This window comes from Scyliorhinus torazame, chromosome 18, assembly GCF_047496885.1.
Source record: "Scyliorhinus torazame isolate Kashiwa2021f chromosome 18, sScyTor2.1, whole genome shotgun sequence".
NCBI lineage: Eukaryota > Metazoa > Chordata > Chondrichthyes > Carcharhiniformes > Scyliorhinidae > Scyliorhinus > Scyliorhinus torazame.
Window position 1 is genome coordinate 38,727,079 of NC_092724.1, and position 18,564 is coordinate 38,745,642.

The window sequence follows — 18,564 nt, forward strand, 5'->3', positions numbered from 1 at the left end:
GTGCAATATTTACAACATGTACATGAGGCTAAACTATATGCAGAGGAAGGTGTCAGGTGCAACAGAACAACGAGTTTGTACCAATAAGAGAACAAATGCAATCAACAAACGATGAGAGAAAACTTCTGGAACAATGAACGACAAGAAAAGAAACTCGTTAACAGTACTGTAAAACAATTCAGTGAGTCCAATGTGCTAACAAGCTCATAAGTCAAGTCTCTCAGGTGGGCGGCGAATTCGGGTTGACCGCCTCAAGGGTGGGTCAGGATCCACCAGCTGAGGAATGGGCCTGGCCACGGGCGATAGAGGAAGAGGCAGAGTGTCAGGAAGCTCAACAAAGTCGACATCACGGACAACAGGAGGGCGTGGCACCGGTGCATGTTCTCGTAGCGAGCGCGGAACCAGATGAAGGGCCCGCTGATTACGGCGGTGAATGGAGCCATCAGGCATACGAACCAGGAATGAGCGAGGTGCCACCTGGCGGAGAACCTCGGTGGTTGCTGACCAGCCACCCTTCGGTAGGTGTATGCGGACGTTGTCTCCATGCACCAGGGCAGGAAGATCAGTCGACCGAGCATCATGTGCCACCTTCTGCTGAGCACGCTGTTGTTGCATCCTTCGCAATACTGGAGCATGGTCGAAGTCAGGAACATGAATGGCCAGCACAGTGGTCCTGAGGGTGCGACCCATCAACAGCTGGGCTGGCGAGAGGCCCGTGGACAGTGGGGCCGAGCGATAGGCCAGCAGGGCTAAACAGAAGTCAGATCCGGCATCAGCAGCCTTGCAGAGGAGCCGCTTCACAATGTGGACGCCCTTTTCCGCCTTGCCATTCGACTGAGGATGCAAGGGACTGGACATCACGTGTGTGAAGTTGTATGAAGTGGCAAAGGAAGACCATTCTTGACTCGCAAAGCAAGGCCCGTTGTCAGACATGACGATGAGCGGAATTCCATGGCGAGCAAAGGTTTCTTTGCATGCCCGGATGACAGCTGATGACGTCGTGTCATGCAGGCGTATGACCTCCGGATAACTTGAGAAGTAGTCAATAAGAATAATGTAGTCCCTGCCGAGCGCATGAAAGAGGTCCACGCCCACCTTCGCCCAGGGGGACGTGACCAACTCATGGGGCTGAAGGGTCTCAGGGGGTTGCGCCGGCTGAAACCTCTGGCAGGTGAGGCAGTTGAGCACCATGTTGGCGATGTCGTCGCTGATGCTCGGCCAGTACACAGCCTCTCGGGCCCTCCGCCTGCACTTTTCAACTCCGAGATGGCCTTCGTGCAGTTGTTCGAGGACAAGCCGGTGCAAGCTGTGTGGGATCACGATCCGGTCCAACTTCAAGAGGACACCATCAATGACGGCCAAGTCATCCCGGACGTTGTAAAATTGTGCGCACGGCCCCTTGAGCCACCCTTCCGTCATGTGGCGCATCACACGTTGTAAAAGGGGGTCAGCCGCTGTCTCATGGCGAATGTGGGCCAGACGTGCATCAGTGGCCGATGTGAAGGCTACTTGTGCGTCGAACTGACAAACAAACCCCTCCGAGTCGGGCAGTGTGTTGACCGCCTTGGACAGAGCATCTGCGATGATGAGATCCTTTCCCGGTGTGTAGACAAGTTGGAAGTCGTACCTCCGGAGCTTGAGCAGAATGCGCTGGAGGCGAGGGGTCATGTCGTTGAGGTCCTTCTGAATGATGCCGACCAGGGGGCGATGGTCGGTCTCCACAGTGAACTGCGGAAGACCATATACATAGTCGTGAAACTTGTCGATGCCAGTCAACAGGCCTAGGCACTCCTTCTCAATCTGCGCATAGCGCTGTTCTGTGGGGGTCATGGCCCGCGACACATAGGCGACCGGAGCCCATGATGCGGTGTCGTCCCGTTGCAGGAGTACCGCCCCAATGCCAGACTGGATGGGGTCAGTTGAGATCTTTGTTTCCCGTGTGGTATCGAAAAACGCCAGTACCGGGGCGGTGTTGAGCTTGACCTTGAGCTCCTCCCATTCACTCTGGTGTGCAGGCAGCCACTGGAATTCCGTTGTCTTTTTGACCAGGTGACAAAGAGCAGTCGTGTGTGAAGCAAGGTTAGGAATGAACTTCCCCAGGAAGTTGACCATCCCGAGAAAGCGCAGCACTGCCTTCTTGTCTGACGGCTGCGATGGCTGCCACTTTGTCGGCATCCGGCCGCACACCGACCGGGAGATGTGGTCCCTCAAAAACTTTAGCTCAGTCTGACCAAAAGAGCACTTGGCTCGGTTAAGGCGCAGGCCCTGATCCCGTATCCGTGCAAAGACACACTGGAGATGACTGATGTGCTCCTGTGGTGTGGTGGACCAGATGATAACGTCGTCTACGTAGACGCGTACCCCTTCGATGCCCTCCATCATCTGTTCCATGATGAGATGGAACACTTCGGAGGTCGAAATGATGCCAAATGGCATCCTATTGTAGCAGTATCTGCCAAATGGAGTGTTGAAAGTGCACAGCTTCCTGCTGGACTGATCCAATTGAATCTGCCAAAAGCCCTTTGAGGCATCAAGCTTGGTGAATATTTTTGCCCGAGCCATTTCGCTCGTGATTTCTTCTCATTTGGGTATGGGGTAGTGTTCCCTCATAATGTTGTGATTCAAATCTTTTGGGCCGATACAGATCCGGAGCTCGCCGGAGGGCTTCTTGACGCACACCATGGAGCTGACCCATGGCGTTGGCTCTGTGACCCTAGAAAGCACTCCTTGGTGCTGCAGATCCTGCAGCTGCTGCTTGAGGCCGTCCTTGAGTGGTGCTGGGACCCTACAGGTGCGTGAATGACTGGGGTGGCGTCCGGTTTGAGCCGTATTTTGTACGTGTAGGGCAGTGTGCCCATGCCCTCGAAAACCTCCTGGTTGTGCGCGAGGAGTGAGTGGAGCTGCGCCCTAAAGTCTGCATCCGGGAAATCGGACGTGCCTTCTGGAGACAGAGTGTGTACCCGCTGAACGAGGTGGAGGATCTTGCACGCCTGTGCGCCTAACAGAGAGTCCTTCGAGGATCCTACGATTTCAAATGATAATGTGGCTTTGTGTGAGTTGTGTGTAACTTCGAGCTGGCAGGACTCCGTGGCCGGGATGACGTTTCCATTGTAGTCAACCAGCTGACAGTGGGATGGCAGAATTGGTGGTTTAACCTTCAGGGTCTGGAAGGCTGACCATGCGAGGAGATTGGCGGAGGCACCAGTGTCCATGCGAAATGTGATTTGGGATTGGTTGACCGTTAGGGTGGCACACCACTCATCGCCCGGATCAATGCTGTGCACTGGCAGCGGCTGGTGGTTCCGACTTGGGGACATCCGGCTCTTGTGGATTACCACAACGCGGAAGGGCTCCCTGTCTTCGGTATCGCTGGTCTGCGTACTATCTGGATATGACTCAGTGTAGGGGGGCGCTGAATTGCCCGCACGTCCCTGCGAGGCTGGCGGAATTGTTGGGAGTTGGCAGGTTGAGCTGCTCGACAGCAGGCAGCATAGTGGCCCATCCTGCCACAGCGGAGGCATTGTCGCGTTTTGGCCGGACATTGCCGCTTTAAGTGGGCGGAGCCACAGTTGCCGCATGTCGTGATGTCATGCCGTTCGTTGCGCCACCGCGCATGCGCGCTGCGGTCCTGCGTAGAGCGCGCCTGCGCATCATGTCCCTCTGCGTCAACGTCCCTTCTTTTGGCGCGTACAAGCGCGGGAGGCCTCGGAAAGCGCACGAAATGGCCGACCTTGTCCGGGCCGTGGGCCGGGAGGAATTCGATCGACTGGACCCGCTCCTCCTCGTAGGACCCGAGCCGTGCCGCTTCGGCCGCCTGGGTTTGGGAGTACCGACTGGTCGCGTTCTCATGGAGGACGCAGGTCTCGATGGCAGTCGCTAGGGTGAGTCGCTTTATTTTAAGGAGCTGCTGGCGTAGGGTGTCCGAGATGACCCGAAAAACTATCTGATCCCGTATCATGGAGTCGGAGGTGGCTCCATAGCCGCAGGTGTGTTAAGTAAGATTGGAAAGGCTCATCCTTACCCTGCAGGCGCTGCTGGAATAGGTACCTCTCGAAGCTCTCATTGACTTCCACGCTGAAGTGTTCCTCGAACTTCAGAATCACCGTCTTATATTTTGTTTTGTCCTCGCCTTCCTCGAATGCCAGGGAGTTATAGATGTAGATGGCGTGCTGCCCTGCCGTGGAGAGGAGGAGGGCGATCTTCCTGGTGTCCGATGCATTCTCCCTGTCTGTGGCTTCTATGAAGAGCTGGAAGCGCTGTTTGAACAGCTTCCAGTTTACGCCGAGATTACCAGCGATTCGGAGCGGCTGCAGCGGGCTGATGTTTTCCATGGAGCAGGATGGCAGATTTCTGAAAGGGTGCAGGTAGGTCTCAGTCGCTGGTTAGCGTCCACTACTGGTATCATGTCGTGTTGGGTGTTCTGATGCACAAATGATCCAACACGGCTGTAGATGGTACAACTCCATTTTGTTTTCTAAACAACTGTAACAACTAACTACTGGCTTGGGTACGTGCTTCACCAACTAACCTGTGGACCCAGCCCTATCAGTGTCTTAGTGAGGCACTCAGCACATGGTCTATGTCTGAGTGACGCGCTGTGAGCTCTGTGCTATCTCCTGGTAGAATGAGCGGGAACTGTTGTGTTCCCTGTTTTATAGTGCGTGTGCTCTCACTGGTGATTGGCTGCGATGTTATGTGTGTGCTGGTTGGTCCAACTGCCTGTCCATCAGTGTGTGTGTGATTGCACCATGATATGCTGATGTGGATATCATGACACATGTGTCAGCATGTTAATGTCCAGTGAATATTCACCTAGCTTTTTTGTGCTTCTGCAGAATCGTGTTTAGATGGGGCAGTATCACTTCCAGGTACCCAGTGACGTAATGACAACTTACAAGTGCCAGCAGTTCCAGCCAACTCTCTGCGAGCCAAAAGACCAAAGTATAGAATTCATGTTTTCTCAGACTCTAACACACAAGTGCAAATGGAACAGGCTTGCAGGAAATGGCGACTGAGTATTCATGGAAGGAAACCAGTGAAAGGAGTCGGACTAGCCCTGTGTATGGAGCTGTCAGTGGCTCTGGATACCACATGTCTCACATTCAAGTTTTGCAGACTGGTATCAGGAATCAAGTGACCTAATAAGGAAGGGTAGGCAAAGTAAGGGAATTAACACTTTGTCCAATTCACTTTGACACCATGGAGCCCTCTGATGGTCACTCTCACTTCAGTGAAATAAAAATCCTCAGCACACCATAGTTTATTGGCTCTGTAACCCCTTCACTTGGAACCTGTGTTGGAACCTCCTTCAGTGCTGAAACATTCTATGATCAAGGAATAATTTTCCTCTTGGTGGCCATCAGCAGAGTGTTCAGCAGTTTCATTGCACTCTAGAATCATTCTCCACTTCCAACAGTGTAGCCCAGTCAGTGTGTTCCCCATGTTAGAAACAAAGTATGCAGTGCTGGAGGTCAGGCGAACGAGCCTTCAGAGACACAAGGCCAACCTACTTGAACCAACCTCAGCACTCACAGAATGGTGCCTATTTCAATCTGCCTAGCTACAGTCCAAACTTCTATTTTTGTTTGATAAATTTAGAGTACCCAATTAATTTTTCTTTTTCCAATTATGGGGCAACTTAGCGTGGCCAATCCACCAAACCAACACATCTTTGGGTTGTGGGGGTGAAACCCACGCAGACACGGGGAGAATGTGCAAACTCCACACGGACAGTGATCCAGAGCCGGGATTTGGACCCGGGTCCTCAGCGCCGTAGTCCCAGTGCTAACCATTGCACCACGTGCCACCCTAGCCCAAACCTCTGTTTACTCAAAACTCAACCTTGGAGGTGAAACGATCCAAATCTCCCCTTTTCCAATCCCACTCCAAAACCAAAGTAATATTAACAACCTTCCGGAAGTATCCAGTGCAGAACCTTCTGCGCTGTATGTTCTATGTAAGTGTCCTGGGGGTCTCCAGGGAGGTTGAAGGTTAAAATCTCCAAGACACTCCCGTGCATTCAGTGGGTAGCCTCACACCAGATCCAACCCCAACTATAGCTTTTCCAGACTGAACCAAACAGGAGAACCTCCATGGTCAACTCACTGCCCATTACATCGTCTCTTAACCTGGTTGGTTGGCAAGACTCATGGCCATTGGTCAATCTATTACACTATTGGTCAATCCACTTGATGGGCCACCCTTCTCTCTCTCTCCTGATTGGTAGAGGTCGTGCCCCACTCTGTTCTATGATTGGCGGAATGGGGGGGAACGGTTAACGGGGGAGAGAGAGAGCGCTGGCGATTGGTTGTTGTGGACCGGCTGCCTGTGAGGCGGGAAGGCCGGTAATGGAGGAGCTGGAGAGCGGAGTGGCGGTGGCGGAGCCCGGCCAGAGCCTGCAGCTCGAGGCCGAGGCCGAGGCCGAGAGGCCGGGCTCGGCCCCTCTCCCGGGGCTGCACCACAAGTTGCTCCGGCTGCCGCTGAGCCGTATCAAGGGCCTGATGAAGGCTGATCCCGATGTGTCGCTGGCCAGTCAGGAGGCCGTGTTCGCCATCGGCAAAGCCACGGTGAGTGAGTGATGGTGGGCCCGGCGGACCTCGGCCCAGCGCTGCTCTCCTTTCTAAAGATATGTTGACCTTGGAGGAGGTGCAGAGTATGTTTACCGTTATGATATCTTCACTGCATAGGTTTTTAATTATTCCTCGATTACCATACAGTGTGAAGCACCGTATTAAAGGCAAGAACATCAACAACAGCATCAGACAACACATAGAAATCACACCACGTTTCGGACAAGTCTTCTAAAAATCACTGCATTTGCAGCATTCAAAGGGAAATCGGGCAACGCTCTGACTTTTTTTTCTCTACGAATATCAAGATGTGAAGCAAATTTATTTTTAAAAAATAAATTTAGAGTACTTAATTCTTTATTTCCCAATTAAGGGGCAATTTAGTGTTGCCAATCCATGTACCCTGCACATCTTTGGGTTGTGGGGGTGAGACCCATGCAAGACACGGGGAGAATGTGCAAACTCCACACAGACGGTGACCCGGGTCCTCAGCGTCGTGAAGCAGTGTTGCTAACCACTGCGCCAGCATGCCCTACCCGAACAGGTGGCGGAATGTGGCGACTAGGGGCTTTTCACAGTATCTTCATTGCAGTGTTAATCTAAGCCTACTTGTGGCAATAAAAAGATGATTTATTTATTTATTATTTACGCTGCCCGTGTGAACCAAATGTCAGTAGTTTATACTGAAGATGCTGCAATTGCGAGTAGAGTTTTCAGGCTCTGAGGTAGTAAGGCCATGTGTCATTTTATACACCGCAACCAAATCAAAATTCAGTCTTCTCTCCTCTCTAAAGATTGTAATCCAATAATTCTTAAATTATAAGAAGGGATTACACAAACTTGGAAAGAAACAAAATACTGATTGTTGTTACAGAACATCTTCAAAGTAAGAGAAATGGCAGAGAATTAAACACTAAAATAAAAGTTAAATGGTGCATGAATTGACTACTAAAATGCTCAATACTGTGTAAGTTAACCATTACAAAGGCGAGCGACCAAGTGTTGGAAAATGGGATAGGTGCCTGATAGTTGCCACAGATACGATGGACCAAAAGGCCTCTTTCTGTGTTGTAATACTATACGCTGTGCAACCTAACCACTAAATACTGTGTAACGTAATCACAAAAGGCTTACATACTGTATGACCTAACCACTAAAACCTAAATTAAACACAAATGTAAATGTCGCCCCAGTCCCAGGTGACCATAGGCTACTCTCCCCTATGAGAGCTGACTGGTAGTAATTTAACCTGAGGGTGATCACACCTCGGGTGAGGGGAAAGGCTGAGAAGGCAGCACTTTCATGAATAATCTCAGCCGGCACGGTTATCCATGAAGGCCCTGCCTACTCAACCCGCCTGTGGTGTGGTGGCCCTCCGGTTAAATCACCACCAGTCAGCCCTCTCTCAAAAAGGCAAGAGCAGTCTAAATTAAACGCTATAATAAAAGCAAGAAATGAAGACAGAAAGTGCTGGGAAAACTCAGCATGTCTGGCTGCACCTGTAAGAGAGAAATAGAGTCCATGTTTTTTTAAACACTGAAGATGTCATATCGATTCAAAATGTTTAACTCTGTTTCTTGCTCCTCAGTTGCTGCCAGACCTGCTGAGTTCATCCTGCATGTTCTGTTTCTATTTCAGCTTTCCAGCATCCACAGTATTTTTGCTTTTATTTGAATAAAAGCAAGATACCGTGGACTTTCTGAAGAAGAGGCATGTTCGGCTCCGCATCAACTCTGTTTCTCTCTCCACAGATACTGCTGGGTGTTTCCAGGACTTTGTTTTATTACACAAACTAGGGTTGTATTCCCTGGAATTCAGATTAAATGGTACTGATGGTTTGGCTCGTTCCATCCCATTTCCACTAGTTAGGATGTCTAGGACTAGGGGGCATAGCCATAAATATAAAGTCAGACCTTTCAAAAATTGTAAAATGAATCCACACACAAAGAGGAATCAAAGTTTTTAACTTGTCCTCAAATGGCAATTGGTGCTAGATCAATACTTGAGGTATTAAGGGACATGGGGCAAAGATAGGGATATGAACTTAGCCTCACTGATCTCATTGAATGGTGGAGCAGGATTGAGGGGCTAAATCGCCTTCTGCACTGCTATGTAGCCACCCTGTACAGGTCAGTGCGAAGCAGCCCAGTGATCCCTGAAAGGGAACTCCCTCTAATCTCACTCTGAAACGGAAGTCATTCATAACTCAGCCCCCTGGTGCTGTGGATTTGTTGCCTTTTCACCTTTTCCAGGGCTTGGATATTTTCTTTATGCCCCACTTACCAGACTGTTGTATTCAACAGCAACTCGTATTTACAAATGATATGATAGAACATACTAAGGTGCTTCACAGGAGTGTAATTAGACTAAAAATTGACAGTGAGCCAAAGAAGAAGTTATTGGGACAGTAACCAAAGGCTCGGTCAAAAGTAGGTTTTAAGAAAGGTAGTGAGAGGTTTGAGAAGGGAATTTGAGTTTAGGCCCGAGAAAGCTCAAGTCACAGTTGCCATGGTGAGATGAAGGAAGTGGGATCAACCACAATTATTTTATAGAAGCAACTCCAATATTGTGTTCATCCTTTTGAGGCGAGGTGACTATGTTCGTTATCCTGTGTGCAGTAGGGTTGCAACAGGAACAGAGGTGACTGCTGAGGCCAATCTGTGCCCAGAAGGTCCTGCAAATAGGACAGGATACTATAGGACAATTGAGTTTTGGATGAGTTGCTGGCTTGGGGTTTCCTCTCCTTGTATGCCATCATGGAACTGTTGAATCATTTTGTGATGAAGTTCTCAGGGCAGCCGATTGTCTCCATTACCTTCCGAAGGCATTGGTCAGGTCAAAAAGAGTGGTGTTGAGGTCCATGTTCTGTTTTTCGCATTTCTCCTGGAATGTCTTAACTGCAAACAACATTTTGGTGGTTTCTGAAACCACACTGACTCTAACAGCAGTTCCTGGTTGAGCTGTAGCACTCACTGAGTGGTCCAAAAGAATTCTGGCAAAGATTTTACTGGCAATGGAAAGATATGAGATTTCTATCTGGTTGTTGTAAGATTGAGTTCCTTTCTGCTTGTACAGCTGGATAATGGAGACGCCTTTGTATCCTTGCTCGCACATAGACTGAAAGAATTCAATGAGCTTCCTTACCAGGCGCCTCCCTTGTAGACCTCAAAGGGGTTTGATGGTATTCATAATTTCTAACTGGGAGGGTCATCAAGAAAGCAGTATGTTGGTTGCTTCTTCATTGATGGATGAAGGCTGATTGAGGTTGTGCTTAAAGTGCTATACTTGTTTTTCTCGAATTTGGGCTTTTTCTGTGAGCAGCGTTGACCCATTAGCACTGAGGATTGGTGTTGAGCCAGTGGACTGGGGCCCATGGACAGATTGTTAAATATCTTCCAGTCTTTGTGGTCTGTATATGACTGAAGTTCATCTGCTTGCTGATTGCCAACTGTCTTGGATCTCTGAGCTTGCACAGTCCAACGACGTGCAGGTTAGGTGGATCGGCCATGATAAATTACCCTTAATGACCAAAAAGGTTAGGAGGGGTTATTGGTTTATGGGGATAGGGTGGAAGTGAGGGCCTAAGTGGGTTGGTGCAGACTCGATGGGCCGAATGGCCTCCTTCTGCACTGTATGTTCTATATGTTCTAGTTGCAAATCCTTTGGTAGGCATCGTGCTTAGGTAGTGATGACTTGTCGTTAAGGTAAATCTCCAGGCGATGTTTCTCCTCCAATAGTTTCTGGATGATCTTGTTTGAGCCAATTTTGATGCTTATGAAAGGTAGGGCCAAAGGCCTCTTGAAAATGAAATCCACTAAATCTCTGAAGGTAACCCAGTCATCCTCAATGCAATGAGTGTCCATTTTCACTGTACATAGATGACTTGCTAGCTTCCCTGAGAGAGTTTCATCACTATTGCCTGTTTGAGGTCTTGAGACTGATGCACTTCTATACCGTCATCCATCAGGGCTGTCTAGAAGGATAGATTTTGATATTTAGCTATGAAATGGTAAGACTATGATCAGTTCAGCAGCCAGTGCTTTTGTTACACACACATTCTGACTGGTGATAACATAATCACTTAGATGCCAGTGCATGGAACAGGGGTGCATCCAAGAAGCCTTGTGATTTAGGAAGGTGGAAAACTATTGTTGAGTTAGGAGCTCATGCTCAGCATACATCTTCGGCAAGAGGAGACCATTGCGGTTAGAACTGCCAATCCCATTTTTCCCCAATCACCTGGTGATCTGCGCCAACACTTGTCTTGAAGTCACCAAGAACGTTTATGCCTGGCTTTGATAATGTAGCAGTTATGCAGCGGAGTTCATTTGAGAATTTATCCTTGACTTCATCAGAATTGGTCATTGTAGAGGCATACACACTTGAGTTACTTGTCTGTTGTTGTGCAAGGTGAGTTTGAGCACCATCAGACAATCATCAACACCAGGAAGACAATTCACCTTATTGATGAGACGATTCACTACGGCAAAGCCTGCACCAGCCTCATACTGTTATTTTCCACCGCCAGTCCAAAAGAATGGAATCCTGCCCAGATTTAATTGAGCTGACTAATTCTAGAGGGTGGCGAACTACACTTTGTACCTGGCCAGCTCTCTACAGACGAGAGCAGTTCTTCTCTCGGGTTTGTCGATTGGGGCATTGTCCCTGAGGGTGCCATTTGTCATTTTGTGTGCCAGTACTGACCATATCAGCGTTATTCTTTACTTTTTTGCGATTGACTTCTAACTACATTGATGGGATCACTGCCAGTTGTGGCTTGCTGGCCAGGGTGATGAAGTTGCCAATGTTTAGAATACCTTTTCAAACCCCTTCCTCATGCCAGAAAGTTGAGCAATATGGTCCTGAAAAGGGCTGAGCAAGAGTTGCTCAGGGCGCTGCCAAGTTCCACTACCTCCTTTCAGTGTAAAACAGGGCTCTGGCCTGAACTGCCTGTGTGCAGATTTACAGCTCAAACTCCCAGTGAATTAACACCTGCTGCCACATTGCTCACCTTCTTGACAGAAAGATAATGTGGTGTGGTAGATAGAAAGATGGTGAACATGACTTGTGTGTGAATTGGATTATAGTGAGCGAGAGTTGCTTATTGTCAGCTTCACTCTTGTCCTTGCCTATCTTGGTCCAGTGGCAAGATAGAGTCTAGACAGCTGGAGATACATCTGGATGCTGCGAGTAACCAGGACATCATCTGCATCTTGTCAATCTTTGCATGTTGTTTACTTATCCATCTTCAAGCCTGTCGGACTTTACTTTGGTCACATCCGCCCAGAGTGAGGGCATCAGTCTTCGCATGTTGAGGTAGACAAACCTCTTAAGTTGCCGAGGGTAGGAGACCAGATGGCTGACCCATTGAAAGAGTTTACTGGGGTATGTCCCCTGTCGCATCCTAACAACACAAGCCACAAGAAAGGGCGGAGTGATGGTGAGGACCAATGCAGGATGAGCATTAAGTGGAATCAATCCTGAGTGAGTTGTGTTCGAATATACCACTCATCCAATTGAGATACATTTGATAAGTCAGACCAATTTGCAATAGGAAGAGAGTTCTATACATTGCATCAATTATGTATTTGGATGACCTGATATTGTGAAAGGCACTATTTTTTTAAAAATGCACACCTTTCTTTATAATCCAATTGATGGTTCTATAAATAGTTGGGATGTGATCCCAACAGATGGCTTGTGCCTAACCTGCCTCACTCTTCAAATGTGACTTTAGGAATGTCCCATAGAATTATTGCACAATATGGCGCTGGAGCATGGCATCTCTCTGCGAGCTCTCCCTAAACGATCCACTTTTTACTGAACTTGCAATCGTTACCTTGTGTTGCCTTATTATGTATTTTGTTTTATTTCCTTTTCTTTTGATGTACTTAATGATCTGTTGAGCTGCTCGCAGAAAAATACTTTTCACTGTACCTTGGTACACGTGACAATAAAATCCAATCCATACAGTGCAGAAGGAGGCCATTCGGCCCATCGAGTTTGCACCAACCCTCTGAAAGAGCACCTTACTTAGACCACTCCCCCGCCCTATCCCTGTAACCCCACATAACCTGCACTTGAATCCACTTAACCTGCACATCTTTGGACTTTGGGAAGAAACCGAAGCACCCAGAGGAAATCCACACAGATATGGGAGGAAAATGTGCAAACTCACACAGACAGTCACCCAAGGCTGGAACTGGACCCGGGTCCCTGTGCTGTTAGGCAGCAGTGCTAACCACTGTGTCACTGTGCTGCCCCAGTGTCAAGATGCCAGCAATGCTGCAAGTGGCAACATGTGTGAGTGGTGGAGGTGAACCATCATGTAGTCAGATGCAAAGTGGTAAATGCAGCAGGGATGCTGCCAGAAGCAGTTTCCCATGTTGTTGATGCCAGTGCCAATATATTTATATTTTAGGGTTACATTCCTGTTCATCCCCAATTGTAAAGTACAGTGTACCAATTCTGGTATTCACTTTACCATGTATCATCTTAAAAAGCAGGGATCTGTATTAATGCAGGTTAGCAGCAATGGGAACAATCACATGATGGTAATCAATAGGATGGCTGACTAATGGGCAAGGGATAAATGACAAGGCAACAGCTTTTATTTATATGGCCTGTTTAGCATAAAATGTTCTCGAGTGGTTACAGGAGTGTTGTAAAGCAAAATTTGACACCAAGCCACATACAGTGATGGTGACCCAGTAAGGGGTGCCTTGAAGGAAGCTGGAATTAGAGAATCAGAGAGGGAATTCCAGAGCTTTGGGCCAAGGCCGCTGAAGGCTAAGCTAACGTGGTGAAGAAATGAAAAGCTGCATGTTTAAGAGGCTGGGAATAGATGAGTAAGATATATCGTAGGGTTGTGGGACTAGAGAAGATTGCAGACATTGGGAGAGTTGAGGCCACAAAGGGATTTGAAAACAAGGTTGAGAATTTTTTTAATGAGGCATTGCTTGATTCGTGAAGATAAATTCTCTGATCACAATTGGCCGAGCAGCATATAACAGTAAATGTTTGGAGATGCAAAGACTCTTTTTCCATCTAGCCTACCTATTCAAATCTAATTGTGATCTTGAAACTAATAACAGCATCCCATCCTTCTTTTAATAATCTATTATGACTTCCTACCCCAGCATAATTATTAGTAATCTCTTCAGATGTTATCTTGTTGAATTTGTTGACCATAACTTTTAAATTGTGTTTTGTAGTCCTCAAATGTTATGGGCGACAGAAGAACCATCTGCATCCAAAGTCTCTTCATCTGTAAACAAGTTTAATGACTTTTATCAAGTCTCTGTTTCTATCCCATTCCCTGAAATTTTTCCTCCAGAAAGTAAAACCCTCGGGTAAATAATATTTTCAATAATATCTCGGTTTGGCTCTTGACATATTGTGAATTTATTTTTAATCAGCTTCATTTCATTTACTTTGTTGTGTCAGGTCAATTTTGCAGATTGACCTGATGATTCTAGAGTTTGCCTAATCTTTTAATCTCTGATATTTAACAGTGGCATTGATCATCTTGCATAAGAGTGGATTAATGAAGCTTAAGACTTAAGAAAAGCTACCATCTTGCATCTTGGTATAGCTACCTATGAGGCAAAGATAACTTTCCTCTTGGAATAGAAGTTAGGGTTAGTGGGCCACCTGGAGGAAGACATTCTGGTTGCTCGGGAAAGCTACAAGAGTTGTATAGGGCCTACTGGAAGTATGTACTGAATCTCTGGAGAGCGAGAAGGTAATTAGGTACCCTACTGAATGTATTTGTTTTCTCCTGACAGGAGCTGTTTGTTGAAGTGATCGCGAAGGATGCATACACATTCGCTTTGCAGGGAAAGCGGAAAACCATCCAACGGAAGGACGTGGGTGAGTGCAAGCAATGCCTGTTATGCCAGGCTCTTGCCATCGGAGCATACACAAGGGTCTTTGTTAGTGGGATTATTGTGTGTGAGAGTAGTTGGGTTTTGAACTAAGTTGGGGCGCAGGGGTGTTTGCTTTGGTGAAATAGTCAATAGTAGCTTTGGTCGGAAGTTGTCCATGTTGCTGAATTATGTCTTTTTATTTCTCTTTCAGACAATGCAGTTGATGCCACTGATGAATTTGCATTTTTGGAAGGTGAGTGAGTCCACCCTCTGCTTAGCAGCCAGTACCATTGTTCTAGCAGCTATTTTCTCCTGACCCTGATGCCATTACTAGGTTTCTTTGTAATTCATGGACAGTGGAGAGTGCAGGAAGCAGATGAATTATGTAATTCACCCCAGTAGGAGGCATTGTTGGTGCAAGGTGCAGCAGACACTGTTACCTTAAGTTGGAGTACTGATGAAGTCTCAAACTTTCTGACTTGCACAAACTGTCTGAGCTGTTATCAATCTTCCACGATCACCTATGTAACCTGTTCTTAAATGTTGAGTGGACCCTGGTTCAGTCAGATTTTGATAGTACATTCTACAGCTTTACAGTTTTTTAAGTCCTACAACTTTTGAATTTCATCTTTTACTCATGGCCCTTTACGAACAAGGAACAGGAGTAGACCATTCAGTCTCTCGAGCCTGCTTCGCCATTTAATAAGATCATGGCTGATCTGATATCCTCAAATCTGCATCTTGCCTACCCCAAATGACCTCTCACCCACTTTCTTACCAAGAATCTATTCACCTCTGCCTTTAAAAAAAAAATCCAAAGATTCTGGTTCCACCACCATTTCAGGTCTTGCGTATAGAGGATTATCATATCAGATATGAGCTCATTGAATGACGGAGGAGACTTGATGAGCTGAATGGCCTACTTGTCCTCTTACATCTTATGGCCTTAAAAGAGTTTCAAAGACTCAAGATCCTCTGAGTGAAATAATTGTCCATTTTAAATGGACAACTCCTTATTTTTAAGTAGTGGCCCTTCGTTTTAAATTCTCTGACACGAGGAAACATCCTCCCTACAAGTCCTGTCAAGTCCCCTCAGGATCCTGTATATTTCTAGATTTAGTTACTAGAAATAACTTCCACCCACGTTCTCATTATTTCATAATTATAAGCACTTATCACTTCACCTATAACAGCACTGTGGGTGTACCAGCACCAGCTGGACTCCAGCAGTTCAAGAAGGTCCAGCACCTTCTCGAGGGCAATTGGGGATGAGCAACAAATGCTAACCTCGTCAGTGATGCTCTCCTCCCATGAAAGAAAGAAATAACCTGAAATGAGATCGGAATATCTTTCATTATCACATTTTAATGTTTCCAAGCCTTTTATTTTTTACATTTATATTTCTTCATCCAAGGTAGCAATCCAGTGAATCTACACTGTCCCCTCTCCGTTGTTTCAACATCCTGCTGTATTGTGAGCCCCACAATTGTATTGTACCAGACTGTTAACCATCCCGGTTTGGCCCTTATTCTTTATCTCTTAAAACCTCGTATTCTATTAGCCGTTCCTTTATCCTGCTGCTTATAATGTCTTGTAATCCTGAACTCCAAACTCCTCTGCTTATCCGTGTCGCCTGGCCTCCACTTCAATTAATAAGTCATTGCACTTCTTCCTCGCTTCCCTCTCACAACCAATTTAAAAGTAATTAATTGGCTGTGAGCTACTTTGAGACGTGGGGAGATCATTGTCCTGAAAGATTAATGCTGTTTAATTCTTCACATACTGCCTGACCTGTTATTTACAGCATTTTATTTGTGTTTGATTTAGAGCATCTGCAGTATTTTGCTTACCTCTTTCTCTTTCCCCCCCCCCCCCCCCCCCAATCTCTGTCATGATCTGATTCTTCAAACTCCCTAATTCCATTTGTAAGAATGCCTTCATCCTTACTTTCCCAGGTTCTGGTGGTGATGCTGTTACACTAGAAAGGGGGGATAGCAATGGTCACTGTTTCTTGGGTTGCATTTTTTTGCATTTCTGCTTGTTCGTACATCCCAGAGAATTTCAATCCACTTTATTCTTCCAGGAACTTTGGATTGAAATGGAGCCGAACTTCACTAGAGGCCAAATTAACTGTAGATGACGAACTGTGTTCAGAGATTCTTAGTGTATAAGTGTATGTACATTTTTGTATAATTTGTAAAAAAAAAAAAAGGTACCTGTTGTGAGTAATTGATTTCAGGTTTTCATGTTTGCTGATTAAATGACTACATTCAAAAGCTTCTATAATTTTTATCTTGAACATTACCCTTGGCCACATGTCCTTTCAATCATGCTGCTAGTGGGGTTAGTGTGCTTATGCACAAATGAAAATCCCAACACATTTAGACAGCATCAATAACTTAAACAAAATAGACAATATTTCAGAATATAACTGTCATACTCAGCTAGCATCATCTCCATTGATTTATATCATAGTAGGTGCAATGATGTTATGAAAAGTTTCAGGGCACTAATATGAAAACACTGACTTTTACACGATAAAAAATGCACAGCAGGATCCAAACTGAAATCTGTACTGCTGGCAAACAGAGGAAGACTTGGAAGCGTAACTGCCTGAACTTGCGGTTAATTCCAACCTGAAACCCATTCCATGGGACCCGCTATTCTATCCCGATTGTATTAGTTTCTATCTCACTTCATTATCTTTCTGTGCATTTGTAGGAGGATAGTAAATGTGTGTAATTTTGTCAGACGTTTTAATCCACTGGTTATACCACCTGAAATCACGTTTATGCCACACAAGTGCCAGATGTCAATTAACAAGTCACACTTTGTATCTTTTTTTTTTTTTTTTTTGTCAACCCGTTCAGTAGCAAGGGCATTATTTGCCATGTGTATCTAAGAGACATTCAGCTTTCAGGGGCTTTGGACATTAATAATACATTTGTTACTACATCCGCAAAAGTTTTTGAGCTGTGCCATCAGGTACTGCAAAATGGCCTTCACGGTGAAGGGTAAACTTGTGTAATGTGTAAGATCCTAATGACCTATATTCAAATACTGATCCTCTTTGTATAATCCCACATACCCTAATTTTACTAATTGAATGTGACCTGTGCTGTATCATGTTTGTCTGTCTTCTCAAATGACAGGAATGCAAAAAGTCTCCAATAAATGCAATTAAATTATCATTGACCAGGAATTGTTAACTGGATTTAAAGTTGATCACGATGCTTGTTAATGCTAATAGCCGGTAGGGGTCCAGTTTGAGGGTCTGAAGATTTAAAGGATAGTTATTGATGAAGGAAGATTGTGCTTTACCTTTTTGACTGAGCTCCAGTTTTTCTGACCGTTGTGCTTGTTGGTTGATTCCTGCTCTTTTTCCACCTAATTATATGAACTGTTTCAATTGACTCAAACCTGTTTTGATTTTACTGTACCTTTTTTTGTACTAGTGGTTATTATGCCTGACAGTACAATGACCCATTCTTTGGTGTTGTTGTCTGATTGGAATTAAAGTTTTTTTTTTTTCCTATTTATTGTCTTTGTCCCTTTCATGTATTGATGGATTGATCAGAGATGCAAAGAAAAAACCTTGGGGGAGAAACCGGGTTGCAACTGTAAACTACCAGTAAGATGTTCCTTCAGTGCTTTATCAGCGAGGGGTTAATCAGAGAGGAGTGGAGAGCCTTCAAAATATAAATAGGTTAAAAATCTGACTGCTCAAAACAGTAACATTCTGCATATTTAAAGATATTAATCGTAAACTCGCTGAAATGCCAAGAATAGTTCGTACTAATCCCATCATACTAAACGGAGTAGATTTGTGCCGTATTGACAAATCCCATCATACTAAACGGAGTAGATTTGTGCCGTAGATTTGTGCCGTGTTGACAATCATTGAGACTATTGCTGGACAATAGTCCAGGGAGGGATCAATAGATTTGCAACAGGTTAACATGTTCTCTGTATTTAAAAGTACCTAGCTTCCAGTTAAACCAGCCAGCTAGAATTTGTGAAGAAGCAGCCTGACGGCTCCAAAGCCAAAAATGGGTGGACCAAGAATAAGGGAATCCCTACAGTACAGAAGGAGGCCATCTGGCCCATTAAATCTGCACCAACCCTCT

At 46.0% G+C, this 18,564-nt stretch overlaps 1 protein-coding gene across 1 annotated transcript; it reads left to right on the top strand.

Moving 5' to 3' along the window:
* Positions 1-6,303: 6,303 nt before the first annotated feature.
* Positions 6,304-17,972, top strand: pole4 (polymerase (DNA-directed), epsilon 4, accessory subunit). The gene is made up of 4 exons (XM_072482602.1): positions 6,304-6,566; positions 14,357-14,441; positions 14,649-14,690; positions 16,521-17,972. The coding sequence occupies exons 1-4, from the start codon at positions 6,348-6,350 to the stop codon at positions 16,532-16,534; spliced, it is 360 nt and encodes a 119-aa protein (XP_072338703.1). The 5' UTR covers positions 6,304-6,347; the 3' UTR covers positions 16,535-17,972.
* The last annotated feature ends 592 nt before the right edge of the window (positions 17,973-18,564 follow it).

Coding starts and splice junctions, on each gene's coding strand:
- pole4 (XM_072482602.1), top strand. CDS start 6,348: ATGGAGGAGCTGGAGAGCGGAGTGGCGGTGGCGGAGCCCGGCCAGAGC. Junction 6,567..14,356: donor TCGCCATCGGCAAAGCCACG/GTGAGTGAGTGA, acceptor TTCTCCTGACAG/GAGCTGTTTGTTGAAGTGAT. Junction 14,442..14,648: donor CATCCAACGGAAGGACGTGG/GTGAGTGCAAGC, acceptor TTTCTCTTTCAG/ACAATGCAGTTGATGCCACT.